Below are 23,780 nucleotides of genomic sequence, written 5' to 3'. Positions count from 1 at the left end.
TCACTATAATGGTATCACCACTTTGGAAGTCAGTTTGATAGGGATTTTGTTTCGTTTTGCATTTTGTTTTTTTAAGATTTATTTATTTTAGAGAAAGTTGTGGGGAGAAGAGCAGACGGGGAGAGAGAGAGAGAGAGAAAATCACAAGCAGACTCCACATTTAGCACAGAGCCCGATGCGGAGCTCAATCCCAGGACCCTGAGATCGTGACCTGAGCCGAAATCCAGAGTCGGCTGCTTAACCCACTGAGCCACCCGGGCACCCTTGTTTTTTGTTTTTGTTTGATGGTTTCTTATAAAGTTGAACACACTTCCCATACAATCCAGCAATTCCACTCCTAGGTATTTATCCAAGATAAAGAAAGAGTTATGTCGACACCGAAAAGTGTACCTAAATGTTCCCAGCAGTTTTATTTGTCCTAAGTAGAAACAACTTAAATATCCATCAAATAACAAAGAAACAAATGGCAGTCTATCCATGTCATAGAACACCACTTGGCAATAAAGAAGCATTCACTGGTGCCATACACAGTATGCGGGAATCTAAAAAGCACTGGACTGAATGAAAGAAGCTAGACCAAAAGAGAATATACTGGGTAAATCTACTTGTATAAAACTCTAGAAGGGACAAATCTAATCTACAGTGACCAAAAAACCCCACATCAGTGGTTGCCTGGGGCTGGTGGGAGGAGGTGGTCATTGACTGAGATGCGACACCATAGAACTTTTAGGATGATGAAAATGTTCTATACGCAGCTGTCAAAACATCAAAATTTACGTGCTTAAAATGGTTGCATTTTATTTTATGGCAATTGTAGCTGAGTAAAGTTGACTTCTTCAAAAGTTAGTGTTGATTTTAAAAGATAAGCAACAGAGGGGCACCTGGGTGGCTCAGTGGGTTAAAGCCGCTGCCTTCGGCTCAGGTCATGATCCCAGCGTCCTGGGATCGAGCCCCGCATCGGGCTCTCTGCTCAGCAGGGAGCCTGCTTCCTCCCTTCTCTCTCTGCCTGCCTCTCTGCCTACTTGTGATCTGTCAAATAAATAAATAAAATCTTAAAAAAAAAAAAAAAAAAAAAAAAAAAAAAAAGATAAGCAACAGAATGAAATACATGACCTAGAACCACTTACATAAAATTAAAGTGCATACACTCTAAAAAGGTACATATTAAAACATTAGAGGAGTTGCCTATGCAGGACATGGATGGGAGTTGATTGTGGGGATAAAAATCAATAAATCAGTAAAAATCAAACAAGAGAAGGGCTTCGCCTAAGACCAACAATGACAAATTTGCTGTAAATAAATCAATCGTTGCAACAGAAAACTCAAAGAAAAAAGTGCTCTTTGACGAGAAGCTTTCTTCTAAGGATTACTAGTGAGGACATCAGCCCTGTGGACTGGAACGCATTTCCTTTCCTTCCAGAAAGGGTGGCTGAAAAGAAACCCATGGTGCCACTTGAGTTCACAAGGCTCAGGGAAAAACCAAAGGCACAACTTCTTCCATTCTTGAGGAAGGAGACTGTTTCTAGAGTCGTGAAAGACTGGAGAGAGAGGCGAGTGACTCATGGGAGCCCCACTCCTGCAGAATCTTTAGTCCTGAAGGGACTTCCTTTGTACATCCAAAGAACACTTAAAGGCACAGAGCTTCTCCTACACTAAACTGTTTCCAGATCTCCTTCTCCTCCCATAAAGAACTTCATCATAACCCTGTGTGCTTGTTCTCCTCGGGGATGCTGATTCGCAGACTAGTGGCCTAATGCAGGAATGACCTGAATCCATTACGTGCATTATTTAACACCATCAACACTGGTTTTCAGCTGTAGAAGAGACTCGCATAAAAAGACCATTTCCATCTACATTTTGCTTCATTGCAGTTTTGGGGGGTGAAGGGAAAAGGAAGGTGGTGGGGAAAGAGGATGAGACTCCTGGTCCACGTGAGGCTTGGAGATTTTCTGGCTTTCTATCGTTATGTCTATTACTTTCCAGCCCGATGGCTCCTGGTGCTACGTGTGGTTAGGGATGGCAGTGGTCATGCTGGCACTTTTTCTTCAAGTATCTGGAAATGATGGGTGACCATCTATCACCAAGAATGGCCAGTGTGCAGGAATTTAAAAAAAAAAAAAAAGAATGCTTTGAAACCAAACAAATCTGGATTTAAATCCTCACTTTACCACTTACCAACCATGTGACTTTTTAAAAAGTTTTTATTTAAATTCCAGTTAGTGAACATACAGTGTAATATTAGTTTCAGATGTATAATACAGTGATTCAGCACTTCCTTACAACACCCCTGAGTGTGCTCTAACCCCCATCACCCGTTTCACCCAACCCCCACCCCCCGCCCTGTGGCCATCTGTTTGTTCTCTAGACTTAAGTCTGTTTCTCCATTTGCCTCTCTCTTTTTTTCCCCTTTGCTGCATTGTTTTGTTTCTTAAATCCCACATAGAAGTGAAATCATATGGTATGTGTCTTTCTCTGACTTATTTGGTTTAGCATTACACTCTCTCTTTTTTTTTTTTAAGATTTTATTTATTTATTTGAAAGAGAGAGAGAAAGATCACAAGTAGGCAGAGAGGGGGAAACAGGCTCCCTGCAGAGCAGGGAGCCCGATGCGGGGCTTGATCCCAGGACCCTGAGATCATGACCTGAGCCGAAGGCAGAGGCTTAATCCACTGAGCCACCCAGGCACCCAGCATTACACTCTCTAGCCACATCTGCAAATGGCAAGGTTTCATTCTTTATGGCTGAGTAATATTCATATATATATCACATATATATATCACATATGTGATATATATATGTATATATATCACTATCCATGTGACTTTGAACAAACCACTTAATGTCTTTGAACCTCAGTTTGTCGTTCCTAATACAGAGACAATGCTGCTGAGCCCAGAGGTTTGCTGTAAAGATGAGTAAGGTAATATTTGTAAAGCCCCTAGAACAGAATAGAAGAGTCTGGCACACAGAAGAGCCCTGCTGACTGGTCACTGTCAGTATCTACCAGGAATTCTCATCTGCCTTGACCTCTTGGAGCGTTTGACGGCTGACCTCTTTCCTCCCTGCAGCTCTCCTGGCTCCTCCCTTGTCAACACCGTCAGTGTTCCAGAAAGGGGGCAAAGATAGTCAGCGATCCTGAGACCTCTCTGCCCCCTGTGCTTTTTCAAATCAAGGTTGAAAATTTCAAAACTACCTAAACGAATTTCAAGTCTAAGATCCAGAGTGTTTACCCAGAATGCAGGCTTAAGGACAGATCTGTCCTCTGGGTCTGAAGCACATACAATGTATCTTTCCTTTGGCCCTCGGGGAGAAGAGTCATCAGAGCATGCTTCCAAGGGTATCCCTGTTTCTAGCTCTCTTGGGCCTCCCAAGATGACTTCACTGCTTCTTTACCACGGCCCAGACATTTCTAGAAGCTGCTCTTTCTCTCAATGCATCATTTCATTTGTCTTCTTTCCCGGGAATCGACCACTGCTGTCTCCAGGTCGTGTCATGTTTCCATCCCTCCTAGAACATCTTTCTCTAACTGCCCCCACCCCACAACTGATCCCCGCTATGCAGGCCATTTTCAGTTTCCTGTGGACCGGTGCTCGGGACACACTGGCAGAGGAATTATCTAAGGGTGTTCCTGTCCCTAAAATGCTTACAGCTTCTACAGGAAAATGGAAAGCAATCATTTTTAGATGAACTCCCAAAAACACTTCAGAAATGTTTGCTAAATGAATCAGAGCTTGATTGAGCATCTACTATGAACAAGGTACTCTGTTGAGCATCAGAAATACAAAACCGTGTAGGATATTGTCCCCTAATAGCGAACTGTATTAGAGTAAAGGAGGTTACGACACAGGGGTGGGGTGAAGGAGGGCTTGGGGGGAGACTCTTGGTGGCTTAGAAGAACAAAGATTTATTTTTCACTCGTGCTGCGTGTCCACTGCAAGCTGACTGGAGACCCTGCTTTGCATCTTCTTACTCAGGAATCCAGACTGATGGATAGCCCCTCAATGGTTGCTGATCACCACAGCAGAGAAAAAACAGCTCTGGTGGGTCCTGAACTGCTCCTTACATGCCTGGACCTTGGAAGTAAGAGGCAGCGTGTGTAACTCCCTGGGTTACAACCGTGACATGGCCCCATCCAACCACTAGAGGGACAAGAAGTACGATCCCACCACAGGCCTGGAATCTGGAAAGCAGGAAATAATACATCATCACAGTGGTCAGGAGGAATGGCCACAAGAATAAAAAAAATACAGTTGTCTGTGCTGCATCAAAGTAAAAAACAAAGAACAAACAAAAGAAAATTCCAATAGAATAGATAATGGACAACCAACAAAGTCCAGAGTGGTCAGCAAAGCTTGGTGGAGGAACTTCCTGGAGCCTTGAAGGAAGACAGGTTTCAGAGAAATGGCAGAGGGGAGGGTGTGAGAGCGTACTGAAGGTAGGGGTGTGGTGGGAACAGAGCAGTGGCGGCCGACATGCTTGTGAGCCGTTTGGAAACTGAAAAAATAATGCATGCCTATAGCTGGGAGTTCATTCACATAATGTTGCAGAATTGCATAGCCCTAAGACTTTTAAAGTCTTGAATGCAAAGATAAGAAACTTAGACTTGGCTCTGGGGTCCAGATCAGAAAATTGAGAAGGAGGAGGGCCCTTGTCCCTCCTCCCTTCTCCCTTCCAGCTTTAACCTGAGCATCTTCCCTTTGATCTGTTTGAGATACATGGAAATCCATGCAAGTTTTTGTTTTTAAAAAGTTTTCTGCTGTTTTGGTGTCAACGATAGGGAGCCTTTTTTTTTTTTTTTCGTTTTTGAGCATAGATTCTTAGAAATCAGAACTAAGAGGCTGTCTCATCTATGCTGTATCAAAAGCAAAAATTCACTCTAAACAACCCTCACCTTTTCTCTCAAAACACTTCCAGTGATGGAAAAATTAGTATGGCAACATAGCACATTCCATCCCTGGACTCCTGTCATGTTAGGAGGTTGTTTCTACTGAACCAGAATGTACCTTCCACAACATTTCCCCATCATCCCGATTTCTGCCCTCAAACAGCCATGGAGAAGGAAAGCATAAACAGCTCCACGTCAAATACTGGAAGACAGCTACCACGGGTCTCTTGGGTCTTTTCTTTCCTAGCTCATCATCCCAAATTTCTTCTCTCCACACTGAAAGCAGGGCAGCATGCTCTCTTCTTCTGGTGAGATCTCTCAACATACTTCTCATCCTTTATTAAATCTTCATACTTTATTAAATACTTCATCCTTTATTAAATCCCCCAAGGATTTAATAAAGGAGATGTTCAAAGAAGGAGAAGGCCCAGTAGCTTGCTTATACAAGTCCTCCCTCCAAATGAGAATATATTCTGGGTCTGAGAGAAAACTTATGTGGTCCTTTGATTTGAACCCCCACTAGTAACCAGGAACCTAAGAAAACCAAGGCGCAGGTCGAAAAGGTAGGATCCCGTCGTGGTTAAGGGCCGAGGCACTGGGAGTAGACCTAGCTGGGCAATCTCCTAGGTCTGCCCCCCTATTAAGTGTGTGGTGCATGCATCACTTAGCCTCCTTGAAATTTTTCTGATCAGTCAAATAAGTTGTTTTAGGTCCAATTTCCCTGGAGGCCGAATCTGAAAGAGGGATTTGGGTGCTCATGATTTCTTAAGGAGAAAGGAGAGTGAGGGAACAAGACAGGACAGGAGAAGGAGCTAAGGAAGGATGTGGTCCCAGCTGGAGAGCATCTTTAGTCTAACCTCACAGGGAACCTGCAGTGTGAATTGTACCAGAGCTGGTCCTGCCTTGAGGCAAGGAGACCCTCCTCGTGTATTTCTGTATCAGTCAGTCTTGGTAACACACTGCCCCTGAGGGGAAGGTGCTAGAAGCCTCAAGGCAAAGCAGCGCCCATGCCATCTGTCCAGAAGCAGTTCTGCTGCAAAGGGGGCAGCTGGGACCCTCACAGCAACACCCAATGCAGCACGGGGAATGGGTGCCCCGGGCCACGAAGGAGTCTGGTCAAAGCATCAGCAGCATCCATCACCGCTGATAATAATATCAGTAATAAAACAATAGCATATATTGCAAAAAAACATTGTGTCAGTTACACAAAGTGGCAAACACTCTCTCCTAGACCAAAACTCTGCTCAGCCTCCCCTGAACTCTTTCTCTACTGGGTCTCAACTTTAAGGCTTCCCTGTTTGAGAAGCTATTAATGCCATGACAGTAGAATAGGATACTGTTTTTAAAAAGAAGGAAAAAAAAAGAATGAGGAAAAAAACTTAAGTGAATAAAAGTACAAAAATAAAATTTCCAGAAATTAGATTAAATGAGAAAGATCAAAGCAGTAGGGAAAAATAGAAGAAAATGAGAGAATTAGTCAGGGAATCCCACACTGGAAAAATAACAATTCCAGAAATCAGGATCAGGAAACACAAAGGGCAGGAAATCATCAAAGACATAAGTCAAGGAAAAAAGTCCTAGAATTGAAGGGCCTGTGTCTCCTGACTGATGGCGAGAACTCAGCAGAACTGATTCAAATAATCCTACAAAAAAATTAGGCCCATCATCATGAAATTTCAATACCCTATAGTGAAGAGAACATCATAAAAGCTTTCAGAGAGAAAGCACAGTTTATATACAAAAGACGAGCTTCAGAAGGGCCTCCAATTTCTCCGTGATGACCCTAGATGTTGGAAGGCCATGGAGTGCTGCCTTCAAAATTTTGAGAGAAAATCATTTCCAATATGGAATGAGTGACCACACTATTAGCTAAGTGTGAGATTGGTCCCTTGAGGTCAGACAGTTTCCAGAAGAAGTAAGTAAAGGACTAGATCAGGAAAGGCCTTGGATCTGGAAAGCAGGTGTTCATCTCAGAAGGAAATCAAAGAGAATCTTCCAGGATGATGTATATGGAGACCCAGGAGGACCCCAGGTCAGCAGGCATGGAGGCACCCACCTCAGTGTGGAGCAGGTGTGGGGGTCCAGGAGCCAGGTCTCCAAGCAGATAAAATTGATAAGATACCTAATGAGTCTGGACATACTCAGAGATGACAGATAGCTAACTTCTCCCTTTTCAGAGCAGGAATTTGATGGGTAATACCTAAAACTGAAAAAAAAATAATAATAGCAAGTAAGCATCTTATTTATAGATATGGACGTGACATCCAAAGAAACAACCAGAAGATATGAACGTGGTTGTCTTTGGAGAGCAAGAAATGGAGAAAGAGAGATGTGTGGCACGTATACTTTCTTATAGTCTCTTATTCAAAGCTGACTCTGAAAAGCGTGTGGGTGTGTGGGTTTGATGAAAATTTCAACTAAGTATAAAAATTAGGGGCACCTGGGTGACTCAGTGGGTTAAAGCCTCTGCCTTTGGCTCAGGTCGTGATCTCAGGGTCCTGGGATCGAGCCCCGCATCGGGCTCTCTGCTCAGCGGGGAGCCTGCTTCCCTCTCTCTCTCTGCCTGCCTCTCTGCCTACTTGTGATTTCTCTGTCAAATAAATAAATAAATAATCTTTAAAAAAATTTAAAATAGGGGCACCTGGGTGGCTCAGTGGGTTAAAGCCTCTGCCTTCAGCTCGGTGATCCCAGGGTCCTGGGATGGAGCCCCACATCGGCTCTCTGCTCAGCAGAGAGCCTGCTTCCTCCCTTCTCTCTCTCTGCCTGCCTCTCTGCCTACTTGTGATCTGTCTGTCAAGTAAATACATAAAATTGTTAAAAAAAATTAAAATAATATACATGGAGAGAAACAACGGACTAAGAATTTCTGCTTAACTCTTCAGCTTCTATAACAATCCCAGAACATAGGACCCCCTTGTCACATTGTCTATGCCAGCTTTTTATTGGAGATGTAAATACATACATAATAATACATAAATACAATATGTGTTTCTAGTCATATGAGTGACGACAGTCCAGGAGGCAAGGAGCTATTTGCAAGCCTGTGTGCAGCCCAGCAGGTAATCCTAGCATCTCCTCGTGTTAGTTATGCGAATGGCATTGGGTGAATCACTTCACCCACCGGTCTGAGCTCAGTTTCCCTATATATGAAATACAAGTGAGAGCCATAACTACCTCTCAGGTTGGTCTAAAGGAATAGATAAGGGAACGGGTGCACCCAGCACATAGTAGGTCCATTTCCTCTCCTGTACGTACTTCCTTACCTAAGCTTCTTCTACCTGAGTTTGATTAGCTGTACTAAGAGACAAATACAGAAAACAGCCAAAGGTATTTTAATAAAGCTCAAGAATCTGCTGAGGTCAGACTCAGGGCAGGGTTTTCTTCATTTTCGTGCCCTCTGGCTTCGAGAACCTTTTCGCTTCTGCGACACATCTGGCTGGAACCTGGGCTTCAGACTGCCGGGTTTCCCACTCACACAGAGGTTCCCACTGTCAAGAATAGGACAACGGCCATTTCAATAGAGATCGTCGCAATAGGTTGGACTCACAGCTTAGAGCCAGGAGTCCAAAATGATATTTAGGAAAAACTAACTTCTCCAACTGAGACTGAGAGAAAATGAATTCAGTATCTTGCGAGCTGACAAGCGAAGACAGAGTCAAGCATTGAGCCTGCCTCTCCTCTCTGAACCTCTAAATCCTAAGGTACCCAAATAGGAGATGCAGGGAAGTGTCTCTTATGTTAAGAGTTCAGCTCATACCTGGCGATTCACAGACCTGTACCCCTGGGGCAAATAATACATTATATGTTTATTAAAATTTTTTTAATTTAAAATAAATAAAATTAAAAATTAAAAAAATGTAAAGAGTTGAGCTCACAAATGAATACTCTTCCCTACACATTTGGATGGCCTACCCCCGCCCTTCCTTCAAGTCTCTGTTCAAATGTTCTCTTTTCAGCGAGACATTCCGGTAATATCCCTTTTTGAATTGCAAATCCGCCTCCCTTGACATTTGCTACCTCTTTCCTTCTTAACTCTGCTCATCGCCTTCCCCACAGAACCAAGAGAACAGAGATTTTGCCTGGCTGGTTGGTTGGTTGGTTGGTGGTTGGTTCATTGGTTAGTAGGTGGGTAAGTTGGTTGGTTGGTAGTTAGTTGGTTGGTTGGTGGGATGGTTCACTGCTCTGTCTCTGGCACCTGCCCCAGTATTTATTGAACAAATAAATTATTTAACCAAAGAAAGGCATATTCACTACTCCCTAAGTTCAGCAATCATGGAAAGGAGAAGGGGAACAGGTAAAAGGAGAGACACTGGAAGACTAAACATTTACCCAAAGCAGAATAAATTCATCTAAGAGCTGCTTTAAACTGGACAAGATGAATATAATTATCTTCTGAGTTTATGTACCGTCCCCCGCCCCAGCCAACTGTCCCGTCAGTGGGAGGGAAGTTCTGGAAAATTCAGATGAGTTCTAGAAAATAGAGAAGCTACATTTGTTGCACAGCAGAATTTCAGTCTTGACTCCTCAACCTAATATATGATTTCAAATTAGGAAATGAGTAAATTGGGGGCACCTGGGTGGCTCGGTCAGTTAAGCATCAGACACTTGATTTCACCTCAGGTCATGATCTCAGGGTCGTGAGACTGAGCCCTGTGTCCGGCTCCATGCTGGGCGCGGAGTCTGCTTAAGATTCTCTCTCTCATCCCCTGCCCCTCCCCACACCCTGATTTTCTCCCTCTCTAAAAAAGAAAAGGAAAAAAGAAATGAGTAAATTAGAACAGAATTAATAAATGGTGGAGCAAGGTCTAACTCGGCATTTGGAGGTACTTCCCTCTTCCCCATGCAAGTGGTGTTTCATGCATGTGTCTGACATGAACAGACACAAGCCATCCATTCAGACCCTGACCCTGTGGAAAGATTGGAGCGATGCCGAGGGTGGCAGGAGTAGAAGCTTCTGTCAGACTGGAAAGAGGACTTGGTGCTACCACCTTGGGCTGGGCGAGTTTGACAAGGACTCTTCACTTCGTAAAACCTTTCCAAGGCTATGTATGGTACAGGGACTGGCACAGACAGGCAATGGTGGTTGTGAGATCCTGTCTTCCCTAAGGCAGCTATGAACAGTGCGAAAGCCAAGTGATTTCAGGGACTAGTGTGAGAAGAGGTCGCTATTGCCTCCCTTCTTTCCTGCGTTCTCTGTCCTCCCCCACTCTCCTCAAACACCAGACCTCCTCCCCTGACCCCTGGAGCTGACCAAAGAGAGGAGGTCTTGGGGGAGTGGGGGCTGACAGAAAAATCTGGAAGTTACCCTTGGCGCCTAAGGCTGAGTGCCAGCTCTCCTCTTATCAGGGCTTAGAAAATAAAGAGGCTACATTTGTTGCATCAAATTTCAGCCTGTTTCATGTTGAGCCCTCAACCTGATTTATTATTCTAAACCGAAGAATGAGACATTGAAACTCAGAGGAGCCAAATCGTTTGCTGAGGATGTCACAGAGCTAGCAAATGGTAGGGCAGGGTCTCTCCCAGGATTTGGGGGCTCTTCCCTCTTTCCCAGATGAGTGGTGTTTCACGTTGCCACCCCACCAGCCCTTCCTCCCAGGCGTCGGAGTGCCCTGGCTGAGATCCACTCTCTACCCTATCCCTCCCCTGAAGAGCTCTGGGTTACCTGAAATGACCTGGGACAAGAGCACCAGGACAGCCAAAGTTGGCAAAAAGGGCTTCGTCACTTCAGACTCAGAGACTAGTCTCTGGTCAGACGAAGTGACAAGCCAAGGAGGAGAGGTCTGGACTCTCAGCTCCTTCTAATCAACTGGAAAACACGCCATTTACACCCGCCTCAGTTTCCCAGGTTGCGCTCAGCCCTGGAACAGCCTGCGTCCCTCAGAGCTCTCAGTCATCACCCCGACCCCATACCCACAGTGGGACCAACATCCCTGAGCTGACACACCCCCCTCTATCCACTTTCGCCTTTTAGAGACCAGCAAGGAGAAATCCCACAACAGCCAGAAAGATTGTTTTAATATATGTCAGCCCTTTTTATAACTCAACTTAAAACCCTCCAAGACTCCACTCATACACAGTCTTTATTTACTATGGCCCCAGAGTCTTGCATTATCCGGTCTAGAATTCCATCATTACCATGGCTGGAATGTACTCGAAGTAAGCTCCTTTTTTCCGACGTTGTTTTCCAATTTGGGAGCAAAAGAGCAGAGAAGGAAAGACATTCATTCAGAACTCGGGAAGAACATGTCTATCAAATTTTTTTCCTCTCTAAGAGGGCCCACCATCCCCTGCTCTGTGTCAGGGAGGATTTGGGCATTGAGAGGGAGAGAGAAGTGAAAATATTCAGCTCCCAGTGCAGACTGGGACCCGGGGAAGGACACTGGTTCCCTCTCTTGGCTTTGGTCTCACCGACGAGCAGATTGGAAGAGCTGGGCTGTAGGGATCAAGCTGGTCCTCATACGACATTGTTCTCTGGATGCTGAAAATCAAGGCGAATGGAATGCTGCTGAATGTCATGTTTTTGCCAACAGAGGTCCTGTCTTTTCACTTTTGCCTGGAATGCAATGTCTGGAACAAACAGTACGGGTCATCTACGGTACCCTGAATGGGAAGAGTGGCCGTATTTTGAGGAGTCCTGGGAGGCTGGTGCTCCCGTGTTTGTGTAAAGACCAGGCTGCCTGCCCATGACACTTGTGGTTTCTTCATCACCTTAAGGTGCCCCGTGGGCTACCAGGCTCCCCCCAGTGCATCTGTGGTCGCCGGCAGATGCTGCCTCTGACAACACCTGCACCCCCGACAAGGTGGTGTTGGAGACCCAGGCAAATGTTTTAAGGAAGCCACCCCAGCCTGGGTATCTTTCTGGAAAAGCTATAAACAGCCCCTCATTACCACTACCAACAGCCTCTTCTCGCAGTCGGCTTCCTGGAATCTTGGAGCTGTCCAGACCACAGTGGCATTCAGCCTTAGAGGCTTCCGTGCAGCCCAAAGCATGCCGGGGTCCCACTTGGAGCATTTCCCAACATTAACCCTTAGCACCTCTTATTTCCATATTTATTCAAAACTTGAAAGATGCAGCAGAAATGTCCTCTTTTTCAACAACTTCCTTGGCTGGAGTTGGAGATGGGGGCAGATGGGCTAAAACATGCGATCCTTCTTTTTTTCTTTTTTCTTTTTTTTCTTTTTTATGTCTTCAGAGGCCAATTCAACGTCTCAAAGAAAGCAAGTGAATACACTAAAAGTTTTCGTGCCTCCAACGCGCATGCACTGACCCCCCCCAACCCGCCCCCGTGCTGTCGCTCCTGGTGCTGCTCGGTGCTCACTCCAGGAGCACCTGAGACACCTCTTTGGTCAAGTGACACCTGAGACTCTGGCACTCACCACGACCATTGAAAAGCCCAAGGAAGGAGTCAAGATTGAGAACAACGGTCCTACCAACTTGATGGTGGCGAGGCAGGATGGTTCCATGGTGCAGTTTAAGATTAAGACGCTACACCACTCAGTAAACTCGTGAAAGCCCATTGTCAACGACAGGGTTTGTCTGTGCGGCAGATCAGGTTCCGATCTGATGGGCAGCCAATCAATGAAGCAGACCCACCTGCACAGCTGGAAACAGAGGATGAAGATACAGCTGATGTATTCCAGCAGCAGACAGGTGTCTACTAAGAAGGGAACCTGTTATTTACTCTAAAACTCAACTCTGTTCTTCCAGACCAGGAAGACGTTCCCCATGAGAAAACTGCAATTTGGTTTCACCACATCCTGACTACTACAGTATCATTTTCTTGATTCTTTCATTGTCCCCTTCCCCAATCCTTTATTGTACATGAGGTAACTGTGTATGTGCACAAGCATTTTGCATTTTTTTTAACTAAATGGCCAAGGGTATGTTTTAATTGACATCAAATGGAGAAGGGATCGGGAAAATATCCCATCCTATGGGGTATTTTCTGTCTGTATTTTGCCTCTGTGAAAATACCCCCTCTCTCTATTCGTGGCATGTTCATTCAGCTCTTATCTTTTTATTCCGGTAAGTTATTTTTCTCTCACTGTTTAACCAAAAAAAAAAAAAAAAAAAAAAAAAGGCAACATAAAAATCCTTGCATACCTTGTTCAATTGGAGAATTTTAATGGTTTTCATTTATCATTATAAAACCAAGGACAATGTTATAACTTTTTTGTACATGGCTGTTACATGTAAGGCAATGGCTTTAAGCACAGATGAATTACTCTAAAAGAAATGAATCCCAGGGGCTCCTGGGTGGCTTAGTCGTTAAGCGTCTGCCTTCAGCTAGGGTCATGATCCCAGGGTCCTGGGATGGAGCCCCATATCCGGCTCCCTGCTCAGCGGGAAGCCTGCTTCTCCCACTCTCTCTGCAGCTCCCCCTGCTTGTGTTCCTTCTCTCGCTGTGTCTCTCTCTGTCAAAAAAAATAAATAAAAATCTTAAAAAAAAAAAAAAAGAAATGAATCCTAGATCGTTTTCCCTTCAAGTTAAGCATCTGTTGTTTAAATAAACTTCTTGCTAAAAAAAAAAAAAAAAAAAAAGAAGAAGAAAAAGAAAAAGTTTGTATACTAAATGACCTGTAGGAGATTTTTTTTTCTTTAGAAAAGAAGGAACAAAAAAAAAAAAAGAAAAGAAGGAACAAGGGCACAGACGTTTCCATTTGAGCAGAAACAACAATGTTCCTTGTTCATTGTCATAAACACCTAAAGATACATTAGTGTCTTAGTAATAATAAACTTGACATGATGATGTATCCATTTCCCAGAACTGCCACTGCAAAGGACCACAACCTGGGTGACTTAAAATAACAGAAATTTTTTTTCTACGATGTTCAATTTATATATTTGAAAGAGAGAGAGCATGAGCAGGGAAGGGGCAGAAAGAGAAGGAGAAGCAGACTCCCCACTGAGCTGGGAGCCCATCTTGGGGTCAATCCCAGGACCCTGGGATCATGACCTGAGCCAAAGGCAGACACTTAACAGACTGAGCCACCCTCTTTTTTTTTTTAAAGGTGCCCCTCCCCCCACTTTTTTTTTTTCCTTTTAAAGATTATTTATTTATTTATTCACACTTCTGGAGACTAGAAGTTCAAAATCAGTGTTGGCAGGATTGCTTCCTCCTTGGGGGCTCCAAGGGAAAAATCTGTTCTGTGCTTCTCTCCTAGCTTCTGGCAGTTGCCTAGTGTCCCTTGGCCTGCAGCTGTGTCACCCCAGTCTCTGCTTCCATTGTCACATGGCTTCTCCCTGAGGGTCTCTGTCCAAATTTCCTTCCTTTCCCAGCCCAGTCTGATCCAGTACAACTTCACTTTAACTTGATTACATCTGCAAAGACCCTATTTCTTGATAAGCCACATTCACAGATGCTTAGGGTTGGGATTTGAACATCTCTTTCAGGGACTGGGGGGTGGCGTGTGATTCAATCCACAACAGATAGCTTTCTAAAAGTCCTATTATGGGTAATATTGAACATCTTTTCAAATGTTCACGATTCTTTTAATTCCTTTTCGGGAATTGTCTATTTGTATTTTTGTCCATTGTCTTTCAGACTTCTACACCAGCTCCCTTGGCGACCCCACTACCATCCTGAACAGATCTTCACTTTCCTAGCTCCTTCTGCAATTGAATAGTTTAATTCTGGGGCACCTGAGTGGCTCAGTGGGTTGAGCCTCTGCCTTTGACTCAGGTCATGATCTCAGGGTCCTGGGATAGAGGCCCACATCAGGGTCTCTGCTCAGCAGGAAGCTGGCTTCCCTCTCTCTCTCACACTCTCTCTGCCCGCCTCTCTGCCTACTTATAGTCTCTGTCCATCAAATAAATAAATAAACTCTGAATAAAGTTTAATTCCTTGGCCCCTAATACTGATAACGGTTCTGCTCCTTCCCAGATCAAACCTCAGGGAACACATTGTTTAAAGAGATGAGCCTCCTTAATGGAAGTGAACACGATAGTGGCAGGTTTCTAGCCTTTAGGCACTGTGTCCCTTTCTCCCCACTGACTCTTCTTCATCATCAAGGTTTCAGAAGGAGTTGTTTGGAGGACTCTGGGTGGCACAGTTGGTTGGGCCACCGACTCTTGGTTTCCGCTCAGGTGGCGACCTCTGGTCGTGATCTGGGCGTTCTGGGATCATGTCCCATGTCATCCAGTCCCACACTGGACTCTGCACTCAGCCGGGAGTCTGCTTGGGACTGTCTCTCTCTCTCCCTCAGCCCCTTCCCACCACACTCGCTAGCGCACTCTCTCTCTAAAATAAATAATCTTAAAAAAAAAAAAAAAAGGTGTTTATACCTCCTGACCTCATTATTTCTATTTTTCAGTCTTCAACCTCCTCATTCTGTTGCCCTATGGAAATAGTTTTGGAGTCATTTTGTCCTGTAAACCCTATATATGCTTTTGCACCCTTGACGCCAGTGAGGGTAGCGTCTAGTCAGGAAATGGAAGGCAACAGGATGTTTAACTCAAGGAACTGGTCACACGTTGTTGGAAGACTGAAAGCACAAGGGAACCCTGAAAACAGAAGAGTGACTACAGAAAGAAAGGGAGACAAAGGGACTTTCCGGATCTGGGAGTTCAGAGGAGGGACTCCAACAGCTGATTCCTGGATCTCTGAGGAGGGGCTCGGCCCGGGTCCAGAAGACCTGCCCCCAGGGGTAAAGGGCACATGGCGCGGTTGGCCCAAGGATGGCGGAGGGCACGGCCAGGCTGGTGCTGGGAGCTTCATCTCTCACCACCGTTCTCCCGGTTTCCCTCTGGTCACATCATGTTTCTCACTCTCAACCCCAGCGTAAGCCTCAGGGCCGACTTCCTCTGCCTGGAACGCCAGGTGGGCTCACTTGCAGGTGCCGTCACCCTCTGGGCGAGGTCTCCCCAGCCCCTCTGCGTTCCGCGTGCGTGGCGCCCCCTGGCGGTCCTTCGGTGCAGGCGGTTTAGAGCTTGTGGAAGGACCTTGGACCCGGTTGCCTGCCCCCCCCTCACCCCCCCCAGTCCACCCCACCCCCACTGACCAAATGACCGCAGGAGGCGTGCCAGCTCGGAGTGTGTGGCTGCAGACCCTGGGCTCGGGGAGCGCGGGGGCCGAAGCCGTGGGCGGCTGAGGGCACGTGCGGGTGACATCGGTCCCGCTGAACAAAGGGACCTCCAGCCAGAGAGGCCGGAGCCCTGCCCCATTCGTTTTGCCATCCCCTCGGACTTGCAGCCTCACCTTGGGCCACTTCCAGCCATGAAGCTCCTGTTGCTGACTCTGGCCGCTCTGCTGCTCTTGTCCCAGCTCACGCCAGGTAACCTGGACCCCCTGGGGAGGGGCAGGGTGTGCAGACTGAGACCTGGTCGCGGAATCCCCAGGCCTGGGAGGATGGGCTGCCCAGCCTCGGGAGCTCCCCTTTTGGAAGCACGGAGAGGAGGCGCCCTCGCCCACAGCAGGTGCCAGAGCTTAGGTGCCAACCACGACACTTAGAGCTTCTGGCCCCGCCGTGCCATCCATCTGTGCCCCCTCAGGAAGCAGGTGCAGGTGGTCTTGCACCTGAGAAAGAATGGAAGGGGTGCTCGGGAGAAGCAGGAAGAAGAGGGCAACCGTGGACCTTTTACCAATAGCCCCCAGAATGTTCTCGGCTTTGTAAAGATCACAACCACCTCAACCAGAGAGAAAAACTCACATACACTGTTGCTGCCTCTGTGCTAGACCCTGTGTTGGAGCCTAGGGCCACAGAGATAAATGAAAACGGCCCTAGGTGAGACAACGAAGGGCATTTATGACCCAGGATGGTATGACCTCTGACAGAGGGGGTCTAGGGATCTGAGGTGCACATGGGAGGGACCAGCCCAGTCTGAGGGCCAGGAGAGTCCTCCTGACGGAATACCCTGAGTCCTGAAAAGTATGCTGAGATTAGAAGGGGAAGGAGAAGAGAAGGAAGCAGGAAGGGTGGCCCAGACAGAAATCAGCTTAAGCAAAGAAAGATCCAGCTGTGGAAGAGAGTGTGGAGCCTTCAGAAAACTGGCACACCATTGGGGTTAGGGGCCTGGTGAGGGGGAAACTGAGGAAGCATTCAAGGTCCAGGTCTTGAGGGGCCTTGACTACCAGATGAGGGGGCCATGGGAAGACTAACCGGTTCGGGCCATGTTCAGACTTGCCCATCCCCCACCTCTACCCCTGGCCTCACTCTCCGCCCCTCCGGCCCAGCTGGATGAAGCTTCCCCCAAATGTGACAAAATAGTTTTTAATATCTTTGATGAATTTTTATTCATTGCAATCTTTATCGCTGCAGAAAGTCAAATTGTCCCATCTTTGACTTTTGGTAGCCTTATAACATATATCCCCGTTGGTTTGTGATAGTTTCCTTGTTTCCTTGTGAAAGCCCAGCTTAGAGACACCACAAGAAACACATTCGCAGTTCGGTGGAGTTAGACATATTAACTTGGCACAGCAAAGGAAAATACACAATAAAGGAACTGTGGGACAAAAGACGGAACAAATAAGGTTTCTATAGGATTAAGGAGAGGGACAGAGTTTGGGTAAAATGTAAATGAAGTTATGTGTTTTGTTTTGTTTCAAGTTTTTTATTTAAACTGTAGTTAACTTACAGTGTAATATTGGCTTCAGGAATAGAATTTAGTGATTCATCACTTACATACAACACCCAGTGCTCATCACAAGTGCCCTCCTTAATGCTCAGCACCCAGTTAGCCCATCCCCCGCCCCAAAAGCCCAGGCAGCAACCCTGTTTGTTCTCCATAGTTAAAAGTCTCTTAGGGTTTGCTCCCCTCTCTCTCTTTTTTTCTTTCCCTTATGTTCATCTGCTTTGTTTCCTAAATTCCACATATGAGTGAAATCATATGGTATATGTCTTTCTCTGTGAAATAGTGTTTAATAGACTTCATGTGAAAAGGGATTAACACCAGGCCAAGACTGAGAAACGGATTCAGGGTTTCATTTCCATGGAAAGTACAAAATGAAGAGAGATGTGGAATTTCGTATCCCAAAATCCCTTCTCTGACAGTCTGCCCTTGGCTCTGAAATCAAGGATACTTTTCTGTTTTGAGAGAGTGGCTCCTCCAGAAAGAATGTAATGTTCCAGTCCTGCCCATATGATTTCAAATACAAAATTTCTGAAAGATGCGACTTGAGACTTTGTCCTTTTGTTAAGTGACAAAAGCAGTGTCACTGGTTTGTAGCTGTTTATCTGGGGTGACAAGACATTCTAGGCTCATCTTGTACAATTCCTGCCCCAGTCTTGAAATCCTCATTTCTTCAAGAAGCTCTGGGGTTTTTGTTGTTGTTGTTGTTGTTGTTGTTGTTGTTGTTGTTTTTCTAAGTAGGGAAGTGGTATTTCAGAACCATGATCTAGATGCTAGAGATATTCAATCCTACTAAATTAGTCTTTCATTCTACGTCTTTTCAGTAGACAGAACTGGGTGGGAAAATCAACACATTGAATACATATAAAGTATCTCATGAATTCATATTAATACTTCCTATTCAAAGTGATCTTGATTAGACATGATAGGGCACACTTAATGAATGATATTCCTTTTTTTTTTTTTTAAGATTTTACTTATTTATTTATTTGACAGAGAGAGAGATCACAAGAAGGCAGAGAGAGAGGGGGAAGCAGGCTCCCCTCTGAGCAGAGAGCCCGATGCGGGGCTCGATCCCAGAACCCTGGGATCATGACCTGAACCGAAGGCAGAGGCTTAATCCATTGAGCCACCCAGGCGCCCCAGTGAGTGGTATTCCTATCAGGAGAAAAAGCATCACTAACAAAAGTGTGCACCCAGGACCAGAGTCCTGTTGGGAATATCCAGGAAAAGCCACCAGAAACAAACTCATGAGTCTTAGAAGTCAGACTATATGGTTCACTCAACAAATGCTTTGGTTGCTTACGTGGATGCCTTCACACGCACACGCACACATCAGAACGCTTTCTGGGGGGGCATCTGGTGGCTCAGTGGGTTAAAACCTCTGCCTTCGGCTCAGGTCATGAGCCCAGGGTCCTGAGACCGAGCTCTGCATGAGGCTCTCTGCTCTGCGGGGAGCCTGCTTCCCTTCCTCTCTCTCTGCCTGCCTCTCTGCCTACTTGTGATCTCTGTCTGTCAAATAAATAAATCTTTAAACAAAAAAAAAAAGAAAGAAAGAAAGCTTTCTGGGAAATATGAATGTAGCAGACATTACCAACAATTCCACATATGTCTCCCTCACATGGCAAGATGATGTCTAATCCCAGCTGATGATGCACAATGGCTTTCTGGAACTCCTAGAATTGTCAAAAGACTATGGTAGTATTTTTAGTGACATTGTCAGCGGCTCTGATGACTTCACGAAGGAGCACATGGAAAACTCAGGTGCTGCCCTGAACTTCTCCAGTGCCCTCCAGTTTCCCTAGAAATTGCCATCATATAAAACCTATCCCCAGGGCTAGTAAGCTCATCTAGCTTGATTCCAAGTTTTTCAGCTTCTTTGCACAATTCTTTTCATCACCACGTGAGAACAGGTGTTTTGCAGAAGAATATACGCATCCCCAACCACTGAGTTCAAGAGCGAGAGTTTGATTCCTGACGGGAAAAGGCAATAAATTGTTCCAACTTAATCCAACTGTACAGCAAGGAAAGGAAAAGATGCTGGGCAAGGTATCGTGGCCTTCTACAATTTGCTGGGGGGAGAAAAACAGTAAACATTGGACCCACGAACAAATTATGAGTCACTTAGGCTCTTCAGGGCCTTCTATCAGTTTAGTTTTTAATTTCAACATACGGCAAGTTCTTTCTATTTTTTCTGAGGGTTGAGAATGATAAGGACGGCATGATTTTTGGCAAAACTGCCCTTCCTTAATTAATGTCCCAGGAAAAAGAGTACCTCGGTCACTAGAAAGGCGGGTAGGCTTTCCCAAATAGGAAGACAAACTACAATTGTTTTTAGACACAGGAAACACTGTTGCTTTCTGGCAAGGAAAAGCCTCTGGTCCCCCACAGAAAAGGCAGACAGAAGTGAGTACATATTCGAATCCTCGAGATTTGGGCAGCCGTGCAGAGTCCCTGAGACAGTGGTTCCTTTTCCTGTCCCACTTTTGCTGTTTTTCTGAGGGTTATTAAGCTGGAGGGTGGGACATATACTGGAGCTGCCCTCACTGATCAGTTCAAACTTCTCCACCAGCGTCGTCTCAGAACAGATGATAAGTTTCCGGGGCAGCAGCTAGCTCAGTCAGTGGAGCATGTGATTCTTGATGGGGTTGAGTTCAAGCCCCATGTTAGGTGTAGGGATTACTTAAAAACAGAATCTTTTAAAAAAAGAAGAAGAACAAGAGTCTATGGGTTTTCTTTATTGTGGTGGGTCAAATTTTCCACCAAGCTCCATTTCATACAATCCGGAAAGGAACACCCATTAGCCATCTCAGTGTCTGCATCACACGTCAGATTTCTCTCAGTATATTTTTTCAGAACCTAGTTCTTGTGATGGTAGTCTGCTCAGGGTTCAAAAGAAGTTTTAAAAGATAATTAAAAAAAAAAACCAACTTAGGGTTGCTTGGGTATCTCTGTCAGTTAAGCTTCTGCCTTCGGCTCAGGTCATAATCCCGGGATCCTGGGATCAAACCCCACGTTGGGGTCCCTGCTTCTCCCTCTCCTCCCCACTCATGTTCTTTGTCGTTATTTCTGTCTCTCTTTCTCTCTCAAATAATAAAATAAATAAAACCTTGAAAAAAAATTCCTGGCTCATATATATGTATGTATACTTATATGTACATATGAGCTTGTGTTAAAGATTTTATATAACTCATAATGAGAGAACAAGGCAGATTTTATAACTGGATCAAAGCATAAATAGGAACTGGTTTTCCAGGGCGCCTGGGTGGCTCAGTGAGTTAAGCCTCTGCCTTTGGCTCAGGTCATGATCCCAAGGTCCTGGGATCGAGCCCCACATTGGGCTCTCTGCTCAGCAGGGAACCTGCTTCCTCCTCTCTCTCTGCCTGCCTCTCCGCCTACTTGTGATCTCTGTCTGTCAAATAAATAAAATCTTAAAAAAAAAAAAAGAAAGAAATTGGTCCCCCCCCCACCATGGTGCAGGGGAAGAGAGGGAATCCACTGAACCTCTATGCAAAAGAATATACTTGAAAATAGAGAGAAATAATTTTTTTAAAGATTTTATTTATTTATTTGACAGAGAGAGATCAGTAGGCAGAGAGGCAGGCAGAGAGAGATGGAGAAGCAGGCTCCTTGCTTGCGGAGCAGAGAGCCCGATGCGGGGCTCAATCCCAGGACCCTGAGATCATGACCTGAGCCGAAGGCAGAGGCTTAACCCACTGAGCCACCCAGGCACCCCTAGAGAAATAATTATTTTTGCCCTACTATTGTTTATCAATAGCTCATAGAGTCGTAAAATAATTCCCACATAATCAAATCAGATAACCCTAAAGACTGTGGTCTATCTAGACCAAGCATGACTGACACTACTGACCGTTATTGACCTTTTGGCACTTTGGGCTAGATAGTCCTTTGTTGTGGCTGTCCTATGCATTGTAGGATATCTAGCGGAATCCTTGGCCTCTACTGACTAATTGCCAATAGCACCTCTCACCAGTTGCAGCAACTAAAAATGTCTCCACACATTTCATTCCAAACATCCCCTCAGGAGCCAAATTACCCCAGCTGAGAACCCCTGCTCCAGACAATGCATTTTTTCAATGAAGCACAGATTTCCACCTAGACTTTCTCCCCTGTATTGATCAAAAGATTGTCTCAAAGAGAGCTTACTCCCGATCACAAAATATACTTGGTCAAAACCTACAGCAGGAAGAAGGAAATAATAAAATTTACAAATTAATGAAACTTAAAATTAACTTACAAAGGAAGGAAATAGAAAAGAGTCAGGGCTTTAACTTCCTAAAGAAAATGGTTTAACAGACACAACTGGAGGTCCCAGGCTTCATTCAGCTGCCAGAGCCCCTGAAGACCCGAGTAGGAGCAGGCGTGGGGCTTTTCAGAACAGAGAAGGGTGTACAGGTCCGCATTTGGTTCAAGCAGGATTTCATCTTTAACCGCTGCAAAACCTGTGGCTGGATTAGAAAAACTGTCCCAGATTCGTGTGCCTCTAGGTTGAGGTCATGGGCGCCATCCCACCCCCAAAACTGTCAGAACACTTCTTTCGGGAGCTGTGTTGGCAAGTCTTGCAGTCTGTTGATTGATCAAGATCCTGGGACAGGAAAGGCCCCCCAAAAATATGGACGGGCTGTTGCCAGGGGCTCCAGGGAAGGGGAAAATGGGATGGGGGTTACTGTTTAATGAGTAAAAGAATTTCAGTCTTGGGGCACCTGGGTGGCTCAGTGGGTTAAAGCCTCTGCCTTCGGCTCAGGTCACGATCCCAGGGGCGTGGGATCGAGCCCCACATCGGGCTCTCTGCTCAGCGGGAAGCCTGCTTCCTCCTCTCTCTCTGCCTGCCTCTCTGCCTGCTTGTGATCTCTGTCAAATAAATAAATAAAATCTTAAAAAAAAAAAAAGAATTTCAGTCTTATGAGATGAAAAGAGTTATGCGGGTGGCTGGTGATGATGGCTACCCGCAATGTATTTAACACCGTCGAACTGTGTGCTTAAAAATGGCTAAGATGGCAAATTTTATATTATGTGTACTTAACTGTAATTAATGAGAAAAAACCTAAGTACAGCCACCTCTTAATGTTAGACCTTGGCAAAAATATAAATAAATAAATAAAATTAAGAAAAAAGTGATGGAATGTTAGCCAAAAACAAAGCCAAAAAACAACCAGTATGGATGACCCATGAAAACACGCTAAGTGAGAGAAGCTAGACGCAAAAGGCCACGTGGTACATAATTCCATTGGCATAAAATGTCCATAGTAGGTACATCAACAGAGTGGAGGGCAAACTGGTGATTGCCCAGGGCTGGGGAGAGGCGTGCAGGGTTTCCCTTTGGGATGATTAGAAAGTTCTGGAACTGGATGGTGGTGATGGTTGCATAATAGTGTTAATATACTTAATGCCCCCGAACCATGCACTTTGAAATGCTTGATGGGTGCCTGGCGGCTCAGTCGGAGGAGCATGCTATCTTGATCTCGGGGTCATGTGTTTGAGCCCCACATTGGGTGGGAGATTACATAAATAAACAAATAATCAAACTTAAAAAAATAAAATAAAATGCTTGCCCTAGTAAGTTTTATGTTCTTTGTATTTTGCCCCAATTTTTAAAAAGGGAAGGAAAGAAAAAGGAGGCCAGTGGTCAAAGACAAGGGAAACTGAAGACCTGCTTTAATACCTCTTCTCAGGGCTGACACTGCCTCCATTCTTCTTTCTTTTTTGTGTCAGGCGGCACCCAGAAATGCTGGAATCTTCATGGCAGATGCCGCCAGAAATGCTCCAAGAGAGAAAGGGCCTATGTTTACTGTACCAATAATAAACTGTGCTGTGTGAAGCCCAAGTTCCAGCCAAGAGAAAAGCTATGGCCATTTTAAGTTCTTTGAAGCCTGAAGCCTTGAAAACGCAGATGGAGCTGCCCTGTCCCTGGACCGCAGGGGATTCCTAAATTCTGTCAATAAACATGTGTGGCTGATCTCTGTGTTCGTCTCTTTGTCTACCCCAGCAGTTCTCAGGAAATCCCCTTTCAGGTGAAGTCAAAATATTTTCGTAACAATAACCATAAGAGAGTATTTGCCTTTTTCAGTCTCATTCTCTCACAAGTGTGCGGTGGAATCTTCCAGAATCTATGTGACATATGATGATATCATTGTTCCATGAGTTGATGAAAAGTGTGTTTATGTATCCTGATGTTCCTAGAATTTTTTAAGGTAGCAGGGTGTTCATTTTCAGAGATTAACTCAGATTGTTCTCGATAATTCTATTGTGCTCTGACTAGCCATCTTTAGTCATTATTCATCTCTGTAACCTCATGATCATCTAATA

At 45.2% G+C, this 23,780-nt stretch overlaps 1 protein-coding gene and 1 pseudogene across 2 annotated transcripts; both read left to right on the top strand.

The window, feature by feature from the left end:
- The first annotated feature begins 7,884 nt into the window (after window positions 1–7,884).
- On the top strand, window positions 7,885–12,547 carry LOC308349054 (small ubiquitin-related modifier 2-A-like; annotated as a pseudogene). Its single transcript has 2 exons — window positions 7,885–7,944; window positions 12,210–12,547. The product of its transcript is annotated as a small ubiquitin-related modifier 2-A-like (transcript).
- A 3,554-nt stretch (window positions 12,548–16,101) lies between these two features.
- Window positions 16,102–23,332, top strand: DEFB123 (defensin beta 123; the record flags this gene model as incomplete). Its single annotated transcript, XM_080813862.1, has 2 exons — window positions 16,102–16,159; window positions 23,187–23,332. 2 exons carry the CDS (start codon window positions 16,102–16,104, stop codon window positions 23,330–23,332), a joined length of 204 nt encoding a protein of 67 aa, XP_080669988.1.
- Window positions 23,333–23,780: the final 448 nt, after the last annotated feature.

This window comes from Martes martes, assembly GCF_963455335.1.
Source record: "Martes martes genome assembly, chromosome: 9".
Lineage (NCBI taxonomy): Eukaryota > Metazoa > Chordata > Mammalia > Carnivora > Mustelidae > Martes > Martes martes.
This window is presented reverse-complemented; position numbering and strand designations above follow the sequence as displayed.